Source organism: Sinocyclocheilus grahami, unplaced genomic scaffold (genome assembly GCF_001515645.1).
Source record: "Sinocyclocheilus grahami isolate Dianchi unplaced genomic scaffold, SAMN03320097.WGS_v1.1 scaffold21.1, whole genome shotgun sequence".
Classification (NCBI taxonomy): Eukaryota; Metazoa; Chordata; class Actinopteri; order Cypriniformes; family Cyprinidae; genus Sinocyclocheilus; species Sinocyclocheilus grahami.
The window spans coordinates 1,610,303-1,626,925 of NW_015505200.1; the positions used below are offsets into that span (position 1 = coordinate 1,610,303).

The window sequence follows — 16,623 nt, forward strand, 5'->3', positions numbered from 1 at the left end:
TAATTAAAATTTTATTTAAAATAAAGACCTGGCTATATATAGTGGGTATAGAAAAGAATCATCCACCTTTTAAATAATCACTTTTCGTTGCTTTGCAGCCTGAAATGAAGATGGACACAGTTTTTGTTTTATCCAGCTTGAAGGTGTGTTTTGACATTATAAAAAGACACGAGTTAACGTAATGTTTGATACAAGAATACAGTGACTCAAAAACTAAACTGACTTCACACATCAACTAAAATGACCTTCACTCTGGTTGTTTAAATGTCAAAAATGACTCTGAAAACTTAGTTTGTTCTGAGAGAAGCTCTAGCATCATTTGTTTGTAGATTCCACTTAGTTTTAATTTCTTTCTAATTCGACGAAATTAAAAATATTTAGACTTTTAGGGCTATTTACTGGATGGTGTATAACTGTATATTTTGAATGAATTACAGTCGAACAGTGAATAGGCCTGACGCAGTTCCGGATTGTACTACATATCCCAGAATTCCCTTTCCAAAACAACATCAACCTATTTCCTGTATGACTGAAACTAAAGTCATTTTATGGTGCGGAATTTTTAACGACACCGGTAGATCCTCACCGATTTATTGGTTGACTGTAATACAAGGCGTACTTTTATAGGATTGCACAGCACGGTAAGCGACATGATCGATAGCGCACATTTATTTGGATAAACCAATGCTAATATGACAAGAAATGAACCAGTGATGTTCTGTAAATTGACACGATGTAATCAGATAGGTTTTCATAAGAGATTGTGAGTGTAGGATTGTTCATTTCGTTTGTTACCATTTTAGTTAGCATGATAGACATTTGTGGTGTGTAATTATGAATTACACTGTGTTTAAAATTTTGTGAAAATCGCGCTGCTTTTCCTGCTATACCGCTGTATTATCATCATGCTAGCCCCAAAAAATTGGTTTGGCAGAGCTCTGAAATAACCACTTTACAGCATAAACAAAAATGAGTTTGAGATAATTACGTTGTATACTTCAATCTTCCATATTATAAAAGGAACTAGGTCCATTTTGTATCAGCATATCAGCTAGAGTCATGGCAGCAATGAAGTCAAATGTCCCATACAAGTTATTATTATCAGTAAGGATAGTCCAGAATAAAATGAATTACACGAAGTGAACTGACTTTTTGCTGTATGTCTTTTTAGGGTAAGCAAATATCCTGCCTAGTGTAATTAAGTCTGCCTTATAGAGTGATATGCAAACTATGCAGTCCATAAGGCATGAGAATTCCTGTGCTGGTTGTTTTTCGGTAAATGACATCAGTAAGAGGAACTTGTCCCAATAACCAAACAGACAGTTACTGTTCTCTTAAACTCTTGCCTGTCTTTAAAATGTTTTTGCAGTGCTTCCTGATAAGACTGGCTGGACTACATTTTCATGCTGTATTACTATAATTAAGCCTAGGTACTGTTCACTTACCACAACAGTCCTCGCAACTGTGATCAAAATTGAATTATAGCAAGCTTTGTTGATTTTAGCAGGATTAATCCACTTAGCTTTGTAATTCTCAAGTGACATGATGTAAAACAAGTTAGAACATTATCTTTTCATCATGATTTTACATTATCCTGTTTATTACACAACAACTTCATGAGTAAATAATCTATGGACCCAAAATATGAATTTAAGTTGAAATTATTATTCAAAGTTACTTATCAGGGTTTCCTGAACAAGCGGTTGGTTATACATTGTTGTCATGGGCAGCGGGTTATTATTCCACATATTTTACTGCTGAATGCTTTGTTTGATCAGAATCAAGTATTCCAAAGAGGCGTGTAATGGAGGGCAACAGTTCCCACCTACTTTTTCAGCAGCCTAGGTTCTGAAGTATTTTTCCGATTCATATTTCCCCATAGTTCTCTGTTAAAGCATTATAAGCCAACCAGCTGCGAGGAGAAATGCAACTTTACAAACTTTGATTTGATGCCAAAATATTTGAAAATTGGACAAAAAGACAAGACTGTCTGCTTAATGATTTTAATTAAAACAACAGATGAATATAAAAATATTGATTTAAAGATGTCAATTGTGTATATAGAAAAAAACATTTAACAATTATTTCAAAATAAAGTGTTCTTTTGGTGTAATTTGGTGTTTCGATTCTCTGATTGGTGGAGATTTCTTGCAAAATCATGGGTAATGTCGTTTTTCACCTAGAATTCTGCTGTTAACATGCTTATTTAAAAATAAGTTGATATAATGCAGACTGGTAGCTTCAACAAAAGCATGTATCCTACATTCAACAATATTGTAACTCACAGTAGGTCTGCCTTTTAAAGTTACAAAAATTATTGTTAAAAATCAATTCCCCTATGAATAAAATGAATGTGATTTTTGTTTCTGTAACCCAGTTTCTGCACTCTGTTTCATCACTTCTTTCTTTGTGTGTGTGTGTGTGTGTGTGTGTGTGCAGGGCTGGGTATCGAGTTCGATACTTTTTAGGCACCGACTGAATTGCCTCGTTACCATTGAGTATCGAAAAACATCTCGTCGTTCGGTACCAAATTTCAATACCTAAGGGTTTAATCTCATCAGCGTCAGTGAGCCAAAAGCCTGCAGCACTAGCCGGTTTGTTCGACTAGAAGAGGTGCAGCGCAGATCGATCAGTGTTTGACATCCGCAAGAGCGATTCGAAAGCGCACGGAGCAGTCTGCTCTCTTTAGCTCTCGTGGTACTGTAATACACCGATCGGTCTGCACAGTCGGTCCGCGTCAAGTCAAACACACCTACTAGTTTACACCAGTTACACTCAGAGATGTGGAGCACACGTGAGGCTGTAGTGCGTCCCAGCCCCCTTAGATGTAATCTACATTTACACTGGTGCGTTTGTTTTAAAATGAAAATGATCCTCGTCATATTGGCGTTTCCACTGCTTTTCAAGCCGGCTTTCCACTATCTCCGACAAGCGACAGACCGGTCATTTAGTCATTCATTTCCAATGGAGAGTAGCGCGGGAGCTGCGTGGAGTTCCGATCATATGCAGATGTCCGTTCATACTAACGTTACACGACCGAAAGCACGTGTTATGTGACCATTCATGCAAACTGTAGCATCATGCTACATAAGACAATAAATAAGATTTATATTCCGCTTCTACTCAAAACTCACTTTAAACCACCATCGAGTGTTTGTAATAACTTCCGATTGCCCTCTAATGTGTGTTTTGGCCATGTAATGTTGCTGAAATTAAATATGTTATTACCTCTGAGTCAGAGCAGCGATCATGGAAGAGAGAACACAAGCAGACAGCGCTGGAAGCTGCTAATGCTCATCAGTAAATCAGTGGAAAATAAATAGAAATCATGATTCTGTCTGAGCTATGCGTTTTAAAACGAACACGCACTTGTTTAAATGTAGCCTAACAGATGTGTAAACTGAAGACTACTTGAGCTTTATTAAAACTATTTGAGCAATGGTTCAGGAGATGAGTCTTTGAGATTGTATAAACATCAACAAGCTGAACAATAAAACCAAAGTTTTTTTTTATTTTTTTTTAGATAATGTAATTTTGTTGAAATTGATTTCATAAAATTGGTATCGAAAAAAGTATTGTTCAGGAACCGGTATCGAAGTCAAGGTATTGATATCGAAAATTTTTGAACGATACCCAGCCCTGTGTGTGTGTGTGTGTGTGTGTTGGGTATATCCACTCAGTGACCGTACAGAATGTTTGGTGGTTTTGTTGATTTTTAGACATCACAAAGTCCTGATCAAAGGACAGTAATAACTATAAACCTTTGATCGCTGTGTAAAATGCCTCCACTTTGCATGTATTTCAGAACTAGGCATGACTACAGAGTCTGACTCTCCAAAAGAGTGAGTGTGAATGGAGTGACACGAGTGGACGGTACTGACGAGTCATGGACAGCCAATGCAGCAGCAGTGTGGGCAACATTAACTCAACACCCATTTCTGCCCGTATCGAGTCCTATGAAGGAGAGAAGAAGTGCATCTCTGATGTCCGAAGAACATTTTGCTTGTTTGTGACCTTTGACCTTTTGTTTGTCACCTTGCTGTGGATCATTGAGCTCAACGTATGTTGTAGTAATACATTTCCACAAGATATTATTAATAATGTGAAGTTCTTAACATCTTTTAAATATATGTGAAAAACACCAGTGTAATACTGATTTAGTTGCACTGCATTTTGTTTGAATGCATATATACGTTTTTTAATTTTTTGTTTATCTTTATCCAGGTCAATGGAGGAATACAAGAGCAGCTGAGAAAAGAGGTGTTGGATTATGATTACCACGATTCTTTTTTTGACATATTTGTAAGTACTGGCTTATACAATACCCTCTATTTCAGAAATATGACCTTAAAATTTGAGAAAGAATTTCAAGTAAATATTTTAGGTCAGATGAGTTTGGCTGAGAAAAAAGTTTGGGAATTCCTAACCTATTGCACAAGAAAATAGGACCTGCTTTTTAAGATATATTACATTTTGATACTTTAGCAGGGAAATCACCAGCATTTAAAGGTGTGAATAATGATGAAACTGGTGGTGGTAAAATATTAGGGCCAGTCCATCCCACAGTTCCCTTTTCAAGGATGACTCTTCTCACTTAACATATGACCTCACTTACGCTCTTTCAACCACAGTTTCTGCCCAGGAAAACTTAGGCCTGGTTTCACAGACAGGGCTTAGATTAAGCCAGGATTAGGCCTTAGTTAAACTGGGACATTTAAGTGGTTTTTTAAAAATGTACTTTAGAAAAAACATTACTGGTGTGCATCTTGATACAAATCACTGGCACATATTTTAAGGCATGTCAGTGCAAGTTGCTTTCAGTCAAGACAGCGCAATCATGCATTTTAGTCTAGGACTAGGGCTAAGCCTTGTTTGTGAATCCGGGCATTAATGATCTAAAAGGGATAGTTCACCCAAAAATTAAAATGTTATAATCATTTACTCGATGTCGTTCCAAATGTGTATGACTTCTTTTCTCCTGTGGAACAGAGAGGAATATATTCTGAAGAATGTTTTGTGCATATACTGTAAGTCAGTGGCGTACAAAATAACAAAGAACCTTACTGACTTTCACTGTATGACATTTTTCAAAGTATCTTCTTTATCAAAGAAGGAAAGCCTTACAGGTTTGGAACAACATGCGGGTGAGGACATGATGATAGAATTGAACTATTAAACCCTTCTATCGCGGGGTCACATGCTTATAAAGTGGTTTGTTTCATTGATATACACATCTAGTTGTTCTTTGGTGCACTGAAATGAGAGTTTAAAAAATGTTGTTTTTAAATGTTTAAATGTGAGAGTTGCTGTTCCTGAGTGTGATGCTGGGTTGAAAAAAAAAAAAAAAAAAAGCATGTTCTTGTTACTATTTTTTTAAGACCAGTCTGTATTGGGGAAATTAGCCCGTGTAGACTTTGCCCTGTAAGCTGTTGTGTGGTCTAGATTTATACTAATACACAGTAATGCAATTTTTTTAAAAATGCTACCTCACCGCATTCTTTAAACTAAAGTTTTAATGTAACAAATCGTTTATGAAATGTTGATAAACCAGTCCTGAAAGATTGATTACATACACTACCATACGAAAGTTTTCAGACTTTAATGGTCACCAAGGCTGCAAAAATACAGTAACATTGTAAAATATTATTACAATTTGTGACCCTGGACCACAAAACCAGTCTCAAGTCGCTTGGGTATATTTTTAGCAATAGCCAAAAATACATTATATGGGTCAAAATGATCGATTTTTCTTTTATGCCAAAAATCATTAGGATATTAAGTAAAGATGATGTTCCATGCAGATATTTTGTAAATTTCCTACCGTAAATATATCAAAACTTAATTTTTGATTAGTAATATGCATTGCTATTGCGATTTTTCTCAATATTTAGATTTTTTTTGCACCCTCAGATTCCAGATTTTCAAATAGTTGTATTTCGGCCAAATATTGTCCTATCCTAACAAACCATACATCAATGGAAAGCTTATTTATCCAGCTTTCAGATGATGTATAAATCTCAATTTCAAAAACTTGACCCTTATGACTGGTTTTGTGGTCCATGGTCACATTTAAAATGTTTTCTGTTTTTGTATATTTTTAAAATTTTATTTGTTCCGGTGATGGCAAAGCTGAATTTTCAGCAGCCTTAAGTGTCACAAGATCCTCCCTTCAGTGGTCAAGAAACCAGAAACCAGAAAGAAAGATATTTCTTATTATCAATGTTGTATATATGGAAGCAAAGGATAATGCTAGTGTATGAATGTTTGTCTCCTCAGCTCTTGGCTGTGTTCCGCTTTGCAGCCTTGATTCTGGCCTATGCAGTGTGTAAGCTGCGCCATTGGTGGGCCATTGCGGTAAGTGGCTAAATACTTTATATTTCTCCATCCTCCACTAGAGGGCATTGTTGCTTTACTATAAATTATTTTTAATAATTTGCGGGATTTTTCTTAGTCCAGTTCTTATCATGAGTTGCTCGATTAAAATAATTCGACTAAGCTTCACTTAAACGTATAACTCTATGGTTTTAAAAGTTGTGTATATTAATGTAATGATCATCATATCTCTACATTTCTTCATTACAGATAACTACAGCAATTACAACTGGTTTTTTAATAGTGAAAGTAGTTGTATCAAAGGTATGAGATGTTTTTTATTAGAGATTTATAATTTTTTTGCATGGACCCAAAATGTTGTTCTGTTGTCCAGCTTCTGTCACAGGGAGCGTTTGGGTATTTGTTGCCCATTGTCTCCTTCATTCTGGCATGGATAGAGACGTGGCTGCTGGACTTCAAAGTCCTGCCCCAGGAGGCTGGTGATGAAATCAGTGAGAATCTATTATCTAATTACAGTGAGACGAGAAACAGTAGTCATAACAATGATCACTAAAGGCTAATGGACATAGATGACATTATAACTTATGCTGATTGGGATTCATTTGCTCGTACAGTATGTCAGTATCGTGGTGTTTAGCTAACACGTGTGTCCTGTGTGATAGGGCATCTTTCAGTGCAAAATGCACTAGATCGAGAACCTCTTTTATACCCAGGACCTGTTTCAGAAGGCCAGTTCTACTCTCCTCCTGAATCCATGGCAGGTAATAAATGACTAACTGTTCAATACTAGCAGAACAAGCATGGAAATGGTTCTCAGAGCCACATGGAAACCTACAGTCATGTCTTTTATAAGTTGTAATAACTTGTTCTGTCTGGTTCATTGATTAAACGATTAGTGACTTTGCAACATTTTGTGGATGATTATGTATTGTTTATTTTTTTTGTTTGTTACATTTTTTTGTAGTCATTGTTTATTTAAACCGGTCATGGTTACAAACGAGGGATATAATGCTCTCACCACGTTTATACAACATTAACGGACACATATTTTCCAGGAAATGCCACTGTTAGAGCTCAGGTGCACTGCGGTGAGCGGTTTGAGATATTCAAGGAAAAATTTATTTAGAGGTGTTGCAGCTGTATTAAAGAGCTTTGCGAAAATATACCGTTTCCTATTAATAAATTGTAGATTTTGCGCCATTATAATTTTACATGTAACATGTAATACACACTAAAGTTGATTAATTGTATGGCAAATATCATATATTAAGTTGGGTGTCCACCTCAGAGATAATCACCATATTTATAATAACACCATCATATTTAAAAATATGATATTAATCATATCATATAATACAATATTGTATTTATTGTTACTACTGTAAGATTACATTCAATTATTATGGGTTCTCCTTCAGTGCTTCCGGGAATCTTTATTATTATTATTGTTTTTTTTATTATTCTGGACTATGAATATTTTAATGACAGTGTATTTATTAAACAAAAATAAATTATTTTATTTATCAAAATAAACAGAAAACAGCACAAACTTTGCTAAAATGATTGTTTTGAACAACTATTACCTTGGATACTATTCAAAACTATTCTAAACATATTACTTTAGTTAAAGTATTTGTATAAATACTTTGAGCCTTTTGCCCCATGCTGGGGATCCTTTTTACCACCTGTGGTGAAAAGCCCACCTTGCCTCCTTATACAGTTGTAAGATGTTTTTTATGACCACTTAAACCACTTTTCTGATATATTTTCACTCAAAATCTGTTCCAAAATCTACCCCATATATATACACAAAGAGAGACACACACTGTTCAAAAGTTTGGAGTCAGTATTTTTTTTTTCTTTTTCAAACTGCAAAGGCCGGAATCAAGGCTGCAAAACACAGCCAAGAGCTGAGGAGAAAAGCATTCATATACAACTGTTATCTTTTACACACACACACATATATATATATATATATATATATATATAGCTTATACACTAATGTTCACAGTTTGAGTTCAGTAAGTAACAGTTTGGGGTAAGATTAAAAAAAAAAAAAAAAAAATACTTTTAGCAAGGATGCATTAAACTGATCAAAAGTGACAGTAAAACATTTATAATCTTCCAAACAAAATCATTAAAGAATCCTGAAAAAATCTTCAGTAGATCTCTAGATTTGCTCATTTACAGTATTTCTAGTTTGACAGCTTTTTAGTTTAGTTTTGTTTGTGCTTCTCTATTCATTCTTTGCACTTCTTGATAATTGAATCAGCGGTGTCCAGTCCGTTGTGAGCAACCAAACTCTTTTTGACATTGCTACACTATGTGTCCCTTTTGTATTTTATGCATTCATTTTAAATGATCGCACATGTCTATATCTATGCCTTTGTATGCTTTAGATTCGCAAACTAAAAAAAGATCACTTTACTGTGCTGATTTTTTTTTTAGAAAGATGTTCATCTTAGTAAACAGCGCTTTTAAATAGAATGAATACTTACTCTTAACGTTTATATATATATTTATTTTTTCATTTTTCAATATTTCAGTTTTTCAGTTGTTGCTTAGAAAAGCATCATAAACAACAGATTTATGTGTACTTTATTAATAGGAAAAAATTGAAAGCTTGAATATTTTTATGAATATTGCATACATTTCGGCTTGTTTGTCGTGTGCAAACAACAGCCATGTTCTGTTTGCGAACATTGATGTTAATCACACTAATATGATCTTTTGCTTCTGTAGACTCTGATGAAGACCTTGATGATAAACATGATCTTGAGAAACCCATCGTCTAGCAGGTATTAATATTAATAATATTAATATGAATAGTTATTTTATAAAATGTTCCTCCGTTCATATAATCTAAATAATGTAAATAATAGGTTGTTATTTTGCTTTTTTATTAGGAGCTCAGATTAAACACTGACTTTCAGAGTACAACTCTTCCAGCGCTGCTCGACCTCGCACCGTGTGTCTTAATATGGGTTTTTGTACATGGGTGACCAGAACTAGACAGTCACTCTGCCTTAGATCTACTATCACCGTGATCAGCAGTGTGTTTATCTGTCTCGATCTGTGGTTACCTATGGTTTATGCAGTATGGATTGAAAAAAATGAAGGATTTTAATGTGTATTTTGAACTTAACCATCAAATGATATCACTGTTGAACACGACATTTAGCTTGTTTTCACATGACACTCTTCAGCTGCTTCTGTGTAACAAAACGACTGCCGTCTCACGTTTATGCTAGAAGCTCCATATGTGTATTAACTCTGATCTCGCATACATCACTGGAGAGGACCTAAATGTGAATAGCAGTATAGTCTCAGGTCTGCACTGCTACTCATCAGTGTGTGAAGATTTCATGTTTTTCCCATCGGTTTTATTTTTTTAATGCGTTTTCTGCCAGTCTGTGAGTTTTTGGAATGAACAGAGAGATGATAGAGGCTTGATTTACTTGTAAAATAAAGGACTTGCCTAGTTTTGCATGAAATGCACTTAAATGAAGAAATATATGACTTGTAATGATGCATGGATTTGTTATGTTTTTTTGGCTCCACTTCAGGAAGCATTCATAAATCATATTATTTAAGTAAGTGAAATCTACTTCCTGTTGAGTTTACTTGTGCCATGCTTACTTAATAAGGGCTTATGTGCCTGGTGCAGGTCTGGGACCTCCGCTTTTCTTAAATTAATTTGAGAATCTCCATACAGTATGTACATATCACAAAGCCTCAAGTATGCCAGATGATGGCAGATTGTATTCTTCTTTCGTTATGCATTAAAACAATTACTGCTTTTATTAAATGTGAGTCTTTATGCATGCGTTTCTACAGCCTGAAAGCAAGGGGAGCGGAAACCCCTGCTGAGAGTCAGTTTGTGCTCTCACGGATAGTGCAACCTCCTCGCCCACAAATAACAGCTTAGATTAACAAGACAAACACCCTGCAGCCGCTAATAAATTATCAGCCAATCATACTGAGGTTAAACGGCTGCATGTTTTCTTTCCAGTAAGCGCCTCCGCCTGTGGTGTGTACATACCCAACCACATTTTCCTACCGCAGCAGTTTCAGTCACCATCGTGATGTTTTCACATTCATGTCAAGGGTTTGGATCTTTAAACGTAAATTAATGCTTTGAACAGATACAAGAAATGCTCTTTTTAATCTTAGTAAACCATATAGAGACGTAAAGTGTTATTCAGTTTTAGTACATTTTAAATAGAAAAATTGGTAACACTTTACAATAAGGTTCCATTAGTTTAATATATTAACTAAAATGAACTAACAATGAACAATACATTTGTTACAGTATTTATTAATCTTTGTTCATGTTAGTTAATGAAAATACATTTATTCATTGCTAGTTCACAGTGCATTAACTAATGTTAACAAATAAAACTTTTGATTTTAATAATGTATTAGTAAATGTTAAAATTAACATGAACTAAGATCAAATAAATGCTGTAGAAGTATTGTTCATGCTTAGTTCATGTTAACTAATACAGTTAACAGGATCAGCAAACACTATAGTGCATGAAATTCATTGATTCAGTGTTTAGCAGATGGCTTTTATATCATAAAAACTTGTGGCTTGTGGTTTCAGATTAAAGCAGCCTGCTGAGTTTTTGTACAGTGTGTTAATATTTATTACTACTGTGCTGCCTGAGACCCAGCAGGCACAGTAATACACCGCTGAATGCTCATTTTTCAGTTGAGGTATTTTCAGAGCCAAATTTGACGGTTTCCTATCTATTTTAAATGATTCAAAACCAGCATCATTGTTTGTGGCTCCACCTGAAATTGATGAATATAATATTCTTCTTAAGGTTTGTCCCTCTTTTAGTTGATACCAGTGAATGTAGCCACTGCAGTCTGATGGAAAATTACAGTCTATAACAACTGTCTTGTCCACAGATTTGGTCAATGAGATTTTCTGTTGCATTTTCACATTTCCATCCACTGCAAAAAATAAAAAAATAACAATCAGACTTGACTTAAAAACAGTATGTTGCCCTAGGTAAGATATAATAGCTGATATAAATATCATGTTAATGTGTATAACTTGAAAATTATAACAGAGAAAATAATGGTATATTGAAAACTTCAAAATGAGAAGACTCACCTTTACATAAAAGGTAAATGAGAAACAAAAAATATAACTGCATTTGAAGACTCATGATGGCAGAGCGTGTCTGGAGAGCTTCTGTCTTCATTCTGGGATGAGGGGAGGTCATATGGGAGGTTTATGATATTAAGTTTCCGGCCTTCATGCTAATCTGAGTTTGTTTTGTGGTTCATGATTCAAATGTGACAGATTCTACAGCATCTAGTCTGTGCTTTAGTATTACACACCTACTGTTAACTAATGAAACATTGTAAAGCGTTACTGGAAAATTTTAAATTTTAGGCAGTAATTTAGCAGACATTAATAGTCAAGTTTAGTATTATTATTATTATTATAGTATTTTTATGATGTTGATATGAATTATTGGCACCTAATTAAATTCTTATCTGATACATACCGTATTTTATTGGTATTTTGATTTATTGATAACGTCTAGGATAAAATGCATAAAGGCAATCATCTTTTTATATGATCATTTCATTTGTATTTTTAAGATAACCTCATACAAGCATGATTTATTAAAAGAGTTTCATTATTCAGAATTGAAAAAGTGCATTTATAGAGAATTCCTTTTATTACACATCTAAAAATAAAATTTCATTTATTTTATGAGCAGATTTTATTCTGAGAATGCAAAAAAAACAAAAAACAGAATACAATGGAAAAACAAAACACATTTTAAATTTGGGTACATTACACATTTTAAAAAATCTAAATATTGCATTTCAAAGATGCAAATATAAATTGTGCAAAGCAGATCTACAACGAATTTAAAAGCAATACGGTTAAGCAGAGATAATATATAGATATGCATCTATGCTTTAGTCAGCGAAATGTGCTTTATATAATAAACCTTTGCTTGCTTGATATTTATCTTATCTTAGCATTAATTCTCTAAGAGCTTTCGTCTTTCTTTCTTCCAGCTTTTCTCTTTAATAGAAAGATAGACACAGCACAAAAATATATTCCGTTCTTCATGAGCATGACACCATATGCGTAGATGAACAGGAACATACTGGGTATTTGCTCTGAATCTCCTGTAAAAAAAAAAAAAAAGGTTAAATGCATTTATGAAAAACATTTATATGTTAATAATTATATTCATACTATATATAGGTACCACGCATAACATATCTGCATAAATTATGTTTTCGATCATGTGAATTAACCCCTTTAGTCTGTGCTTTAGTATTACACAAATATAAAATGAGCATAGGTGGTTTTAATGTTTTTGAAAGTAGTCTCTTATGCTCACCAAGACTTGACTGATCAAAAATACATTAAAATTAGTAACATTTTGAAATGTTTTAACAACTTAAAATAACTGTTTTCTATTTTAAACTAATTTTTTTCCTGTGATGGCAAAGCTTAATTTTCAGCAGCCATTACCGCAGTGTCACATGATACTTCAGAAATGTTTCTAATGGACATTTCACTGAAAATAATAAGAAATGTTTATTGTGCAGCAAATTGGTATATTAGAATGATTTCTGAAGGATCATGTGACACCGAAGACTTCAGTAATGACTGCTGAAAATTCAGCTTTGACAAAACAGGAATAAATTACATTTTGAAACAGATTAATATAGAAAAGAGTTATTTTAAATCGCACTCTCAAAAATAGAGGTACAAAAGTTGTCACTGGAGTGTTAGCACCCTTTCAAAAGGTACTAAGTACCTTTTAGGGACTAATCAGGTGTACCAATATGGACCCTTTAGGTACAAAGGTGTAACTTTTGAAAAAGTACCACTCCATTGACAGCTTTTGTACCATTTTTCTTCACAGAAATACTGTATTTACTTTATTTTTGATCAAATAAATGCAGCCTTGGAGAGCATAAGAGACTTCTTTCAAAAACATAAAAAAATTTAGATTTATGTCAGTGTACATAAAGTCTTGTCCAAAAACCTAATATGCTACTTACAAACAAAACGATTGGTAATAGATCTGACTTCCTTGTACACAATGTGGCACTTTCTCTGAAAAAAAAAGAAAATGAGCTTTGAGCAGCTTAGATGGCATGGGGACAGTGAACCCTATTTCTGAACAGAACGACATCAGAACCCAATTTCTCTTTTCAGGTTTTCATATTCAGTATCAGTTGATTTTTGTCTATTACCTTTTGCACTTGCAAATTATAAAGTTTGACATCTAATAGCACTTTAAAATTGTCATAATATATTTTGACATCAACTGCATATGGGTAACAAATGGGAGGGTGTTTCCCATCCTTATGCTAATCTGAGTTTGTATTGAGGTTCATGAAGGATGGCAGCTCAGGCTCAGAGCCGTTTTTCACGAACAGTAAGCTGAATCTGGTTACATTGTTTATTTCTGGAAAAAATAAAAGTGAAATTCCCATGTAATGTAAACATTTACATTTATGCATTTGGCAGTCACAGCTTACATTGCATTCATACATTTGATCATTTCATGTATTCCCTGATTCAAACTCATTGGTGTTATTAGCACCATGCTCTACTGTTTGAGCTACAGTAGTATATTTATATAAAGTTTAGAGACAAGTTTGTGGTTTCTGATAAAGACAGGAACCCTGCAGTTTTTGTGCAAAGCTTCAGTCTTTATATTTACTGTGCTGACTGAGCTCCAGACCCAACAAGCACAGTAATACATCGCTGAATGCTCTTTTTTCAGCTTGGTGATTTTCAAAACAAAATGATTTAATTCTTTCTTTTCTGATTTGATGGACTCATCACCAGCATCATTCACTTTTGTGGACCCATCATCAATGTCAGCATACAGAATTCTCTTGAGTGTTTCTCGATCCTTTTGTTGATACCAGTGGATGTAAAATCTGCAGTCTGAAGAGAAGTGACAGTCTATAATGGCTAACTTTTCCTCTGCTTTGGTCAGTGAGATTTTCTGTTGCAGCGATGCAAATATAAATTGTGCAAAGCAGATCTACAACGAATTTAAAAGCAATACGGTTAAGCAGAGATAATATATAGATATGCATCTATGCTTTAGTCAGCGAAATGTGCTTTATATAATAAACCTTTGCTTGCTTGATATTTATCTTATCTTAGCATTAATTCTCTAAGAGCTTTCGTCTTTCTTTCTTCCAGCTTTTCTCTTTAATAGAAAGATAGACACAGCACAAAAATATATTCCGTTCTTCATGAGCATGACACCATATGCGTAGATGAACAGGAACATACTGGGTATTTGCTCTGAATCTCCTGTAAAAAAAAAAAAAAAGGTTAAATGCATTTATGAAAAACATTTATATGTTAATAATTGTATTCATACTATATATAGGTACCACGCATAACATATCTGCATAAATTATGTTTTCGATCATGTGAATTAACCCCTTAACTGTCACTCACATTTTTGAACATAGACCTGAAAGTGCACGAACCAAACTTACATTTTTATAATTCATGAACGAAAACATTTTGTAACATGATATTGATGTACCATTTTCATGGTAATGCAATGTTTGATTTTAAAATGGGTTTCAAAGGATGAATTTTGAGATGTAAAGTTTTCAGTTGATATATAATTTTTGATAATTTCTAAAGTGTGAACAAAGAAGACTTTTTTTGACAAGGGTCAGAACTCCTGTTATGTTGCAGATTTTTGAGATGCACTCTTGTCAAAAATTAATCTATTACTTTTCCTACATAATTTTTAACAGTGTCACATGATACTTCAGAAATGTTTCTAATGGACATTTCACTGAAAATAATAAGAAATGTTTATTGTGCAGCAAATTGGTATATTAGAATGATTTCTGAAGGATCATGTGACACCGAAGACTTCAGTAATGACTGCTGAAAATTCAGCTTTGACAAAACAGGAATAAATTACATTTTGAAACAGATTAATATAGAAAAGAGTTATTTTAAATCGCACTCTCAAAAATAGAGGTACAAAAGTTGTCACTGGAGTGTTAGCACCCTTTCAAAAGGTACTAAGTACCTTTTAGGGACTAATCAGGTGTACCAATATGGACCCTTTAGGTACAAAGGTGTAACTTTTGAAAAAGTACCACTCCATTGACAGCTTTTGTACCATTTTTCTTCACAGAAATACTGTATTTACTTTATTTTTGATCAAATAAATGCAGCCTTGGAGAGCATAAGAGACTTCTTTCAAAAACATAAAAAAATTTAGATTTATGTCAGTGTACATAAAGTCTTGTCCAAAAACCTAATATGCTACTTACAAACAAAACGATTGGTAATAGATCTGACTTCCTTGTACACAATGTGGCACTTTCTCTGAAAAAAAAAGAAAATGAGCTTTGAGCAGCTTAGATGGCATGGGGACAGTGAACCCTATTTCTGAACAGAACGACATCAGAACCCAATTTCTCTTTTCAGGTTTTCATATTCAGTATCAGTTGATTTTTGTCTATTACCTTTTGCACTTGCAAATTATAAAGTTTGACATCTAATAGCACTTTAAAATTGTCATAATATATTTTGACATCAACTGCATATGGGTAACAAATGGGAGGGTGTTTCCCATCCTTATGCTAATCTGAGTTTGTATTGAGGTTCATGAAGGATGGCAGCTCAGGCTCAGAGCCGTTTTTCACGAACAGTAAGCTGAATCTGGTTACATTGTTTATTTCTGGAAAAAATAAAAGTGAAATTCCCATGTAATGTAAACATTTACATTTATGCATTTGGCAGTCACAGCTTACATTGCATTCATACATTTGATCATTTCATGTATTCCCTGATTCAAACTCATTGGTGTTATTAGCACCATGCTCTACTGTTTGAGCTACAGTAGTATATTTATATAAAGTTTAGAGACAAGTTTGTGGTTTCTGATAAAGACAGGAACCCTGCAGTTTTTGTGCAAAGCTTCAGTCTTTATATTTACTGTGCTGACTGAGCTCCAGACCCAACAAGCACAGTAATACATCGCTGAATGCTCTTTTTTCAGCTTGGTGATTTTCAAAACAAAATGATTTAATTCTTTCTTTTCTGATTTGATGGACTCATCACCAGCATCATTCACTTTTGTGGACCCATCATCAATGTCAGCATACAGAATTCTCTTGAGTGTTTCTCGATCCTTTTGTTGATACCAGTGGATGTAAAATCTGCAGTCTGAAGAGAAGTGACAGTCTATAATGGCTAACTTTTCCTCTGCTTTGGTCAGTGAGATTTTCTGTTGCAGC

The 16,623-nt window shown here is 34.1% G+C and overlaps 2 protein-coding genes across 3 annotated transcripts in view; one reads left to right on the forward strand and one right to left on the reverse strand.

The window, feature by feature from the left end:
- The first annotated feature begins 431 nt into the window (after positions 1 to 431).
- Positions 432 to 10,125, forward strand: stard3nl (STARD3 N-terminal like). Of its 2 annotated transcripts, none has more exons than XM_016242687.1 (9): positions 432 to 641; positions 3,806 to 4,060; positions 4,225 to 4,302; positions 6,277 to 6,354; positions 6,583 to 6,636; positions 6,707 to 6,824; positions 6,996 to 7,094; positions 9,076 to 9,131; positions 9,240 to 10,125. In XM_016242687.1, the coding sequence occupies exons 2-8, from the start codon at positions 3,887 to 3,889 to the stop codon at positions 9,126 to 9,128; spliced, it is 654 nt and encodes a 217-aa protein (XP_016098173.1). In that variant the 5' UTR covers positions 432 to 641; positions 3,806 to 3,886; the 3' UTR covers positions 9,129 to 9,131; positions 9,240 to 10,125. The 2 variants fall into 2 exon arrangements, with proteins under 2 accessions (XP_016098173.1, XP_016098182.1); XM_016242696.1 differs by lacking the exon at positions 432 to 641 and adding an exon at positions 1,368 to 1,430.
- Positions 10,126 to 14,377: 4,252 nt separating this feature from the next.
- Positions 14,378 to 16,623, reverse strand: part of LOC107556772 (uncharacterized) — a 30,257-nt gene continuing 28,011 nt past the window's right edge. Inside the window, exon 6 of the mRNA XM_016239980.1 lies at positions 14,378 to 14,662. Within this exon, the coding sequence (XP_016095466.1) occupies positions 14,520 to 14,662 (143 nt within the window). The 3' untranslated portion in view covers positions 14,378 to 14,519. The remainder of the gene's footprint in view (positions 14,663 to 16,623) is intronic.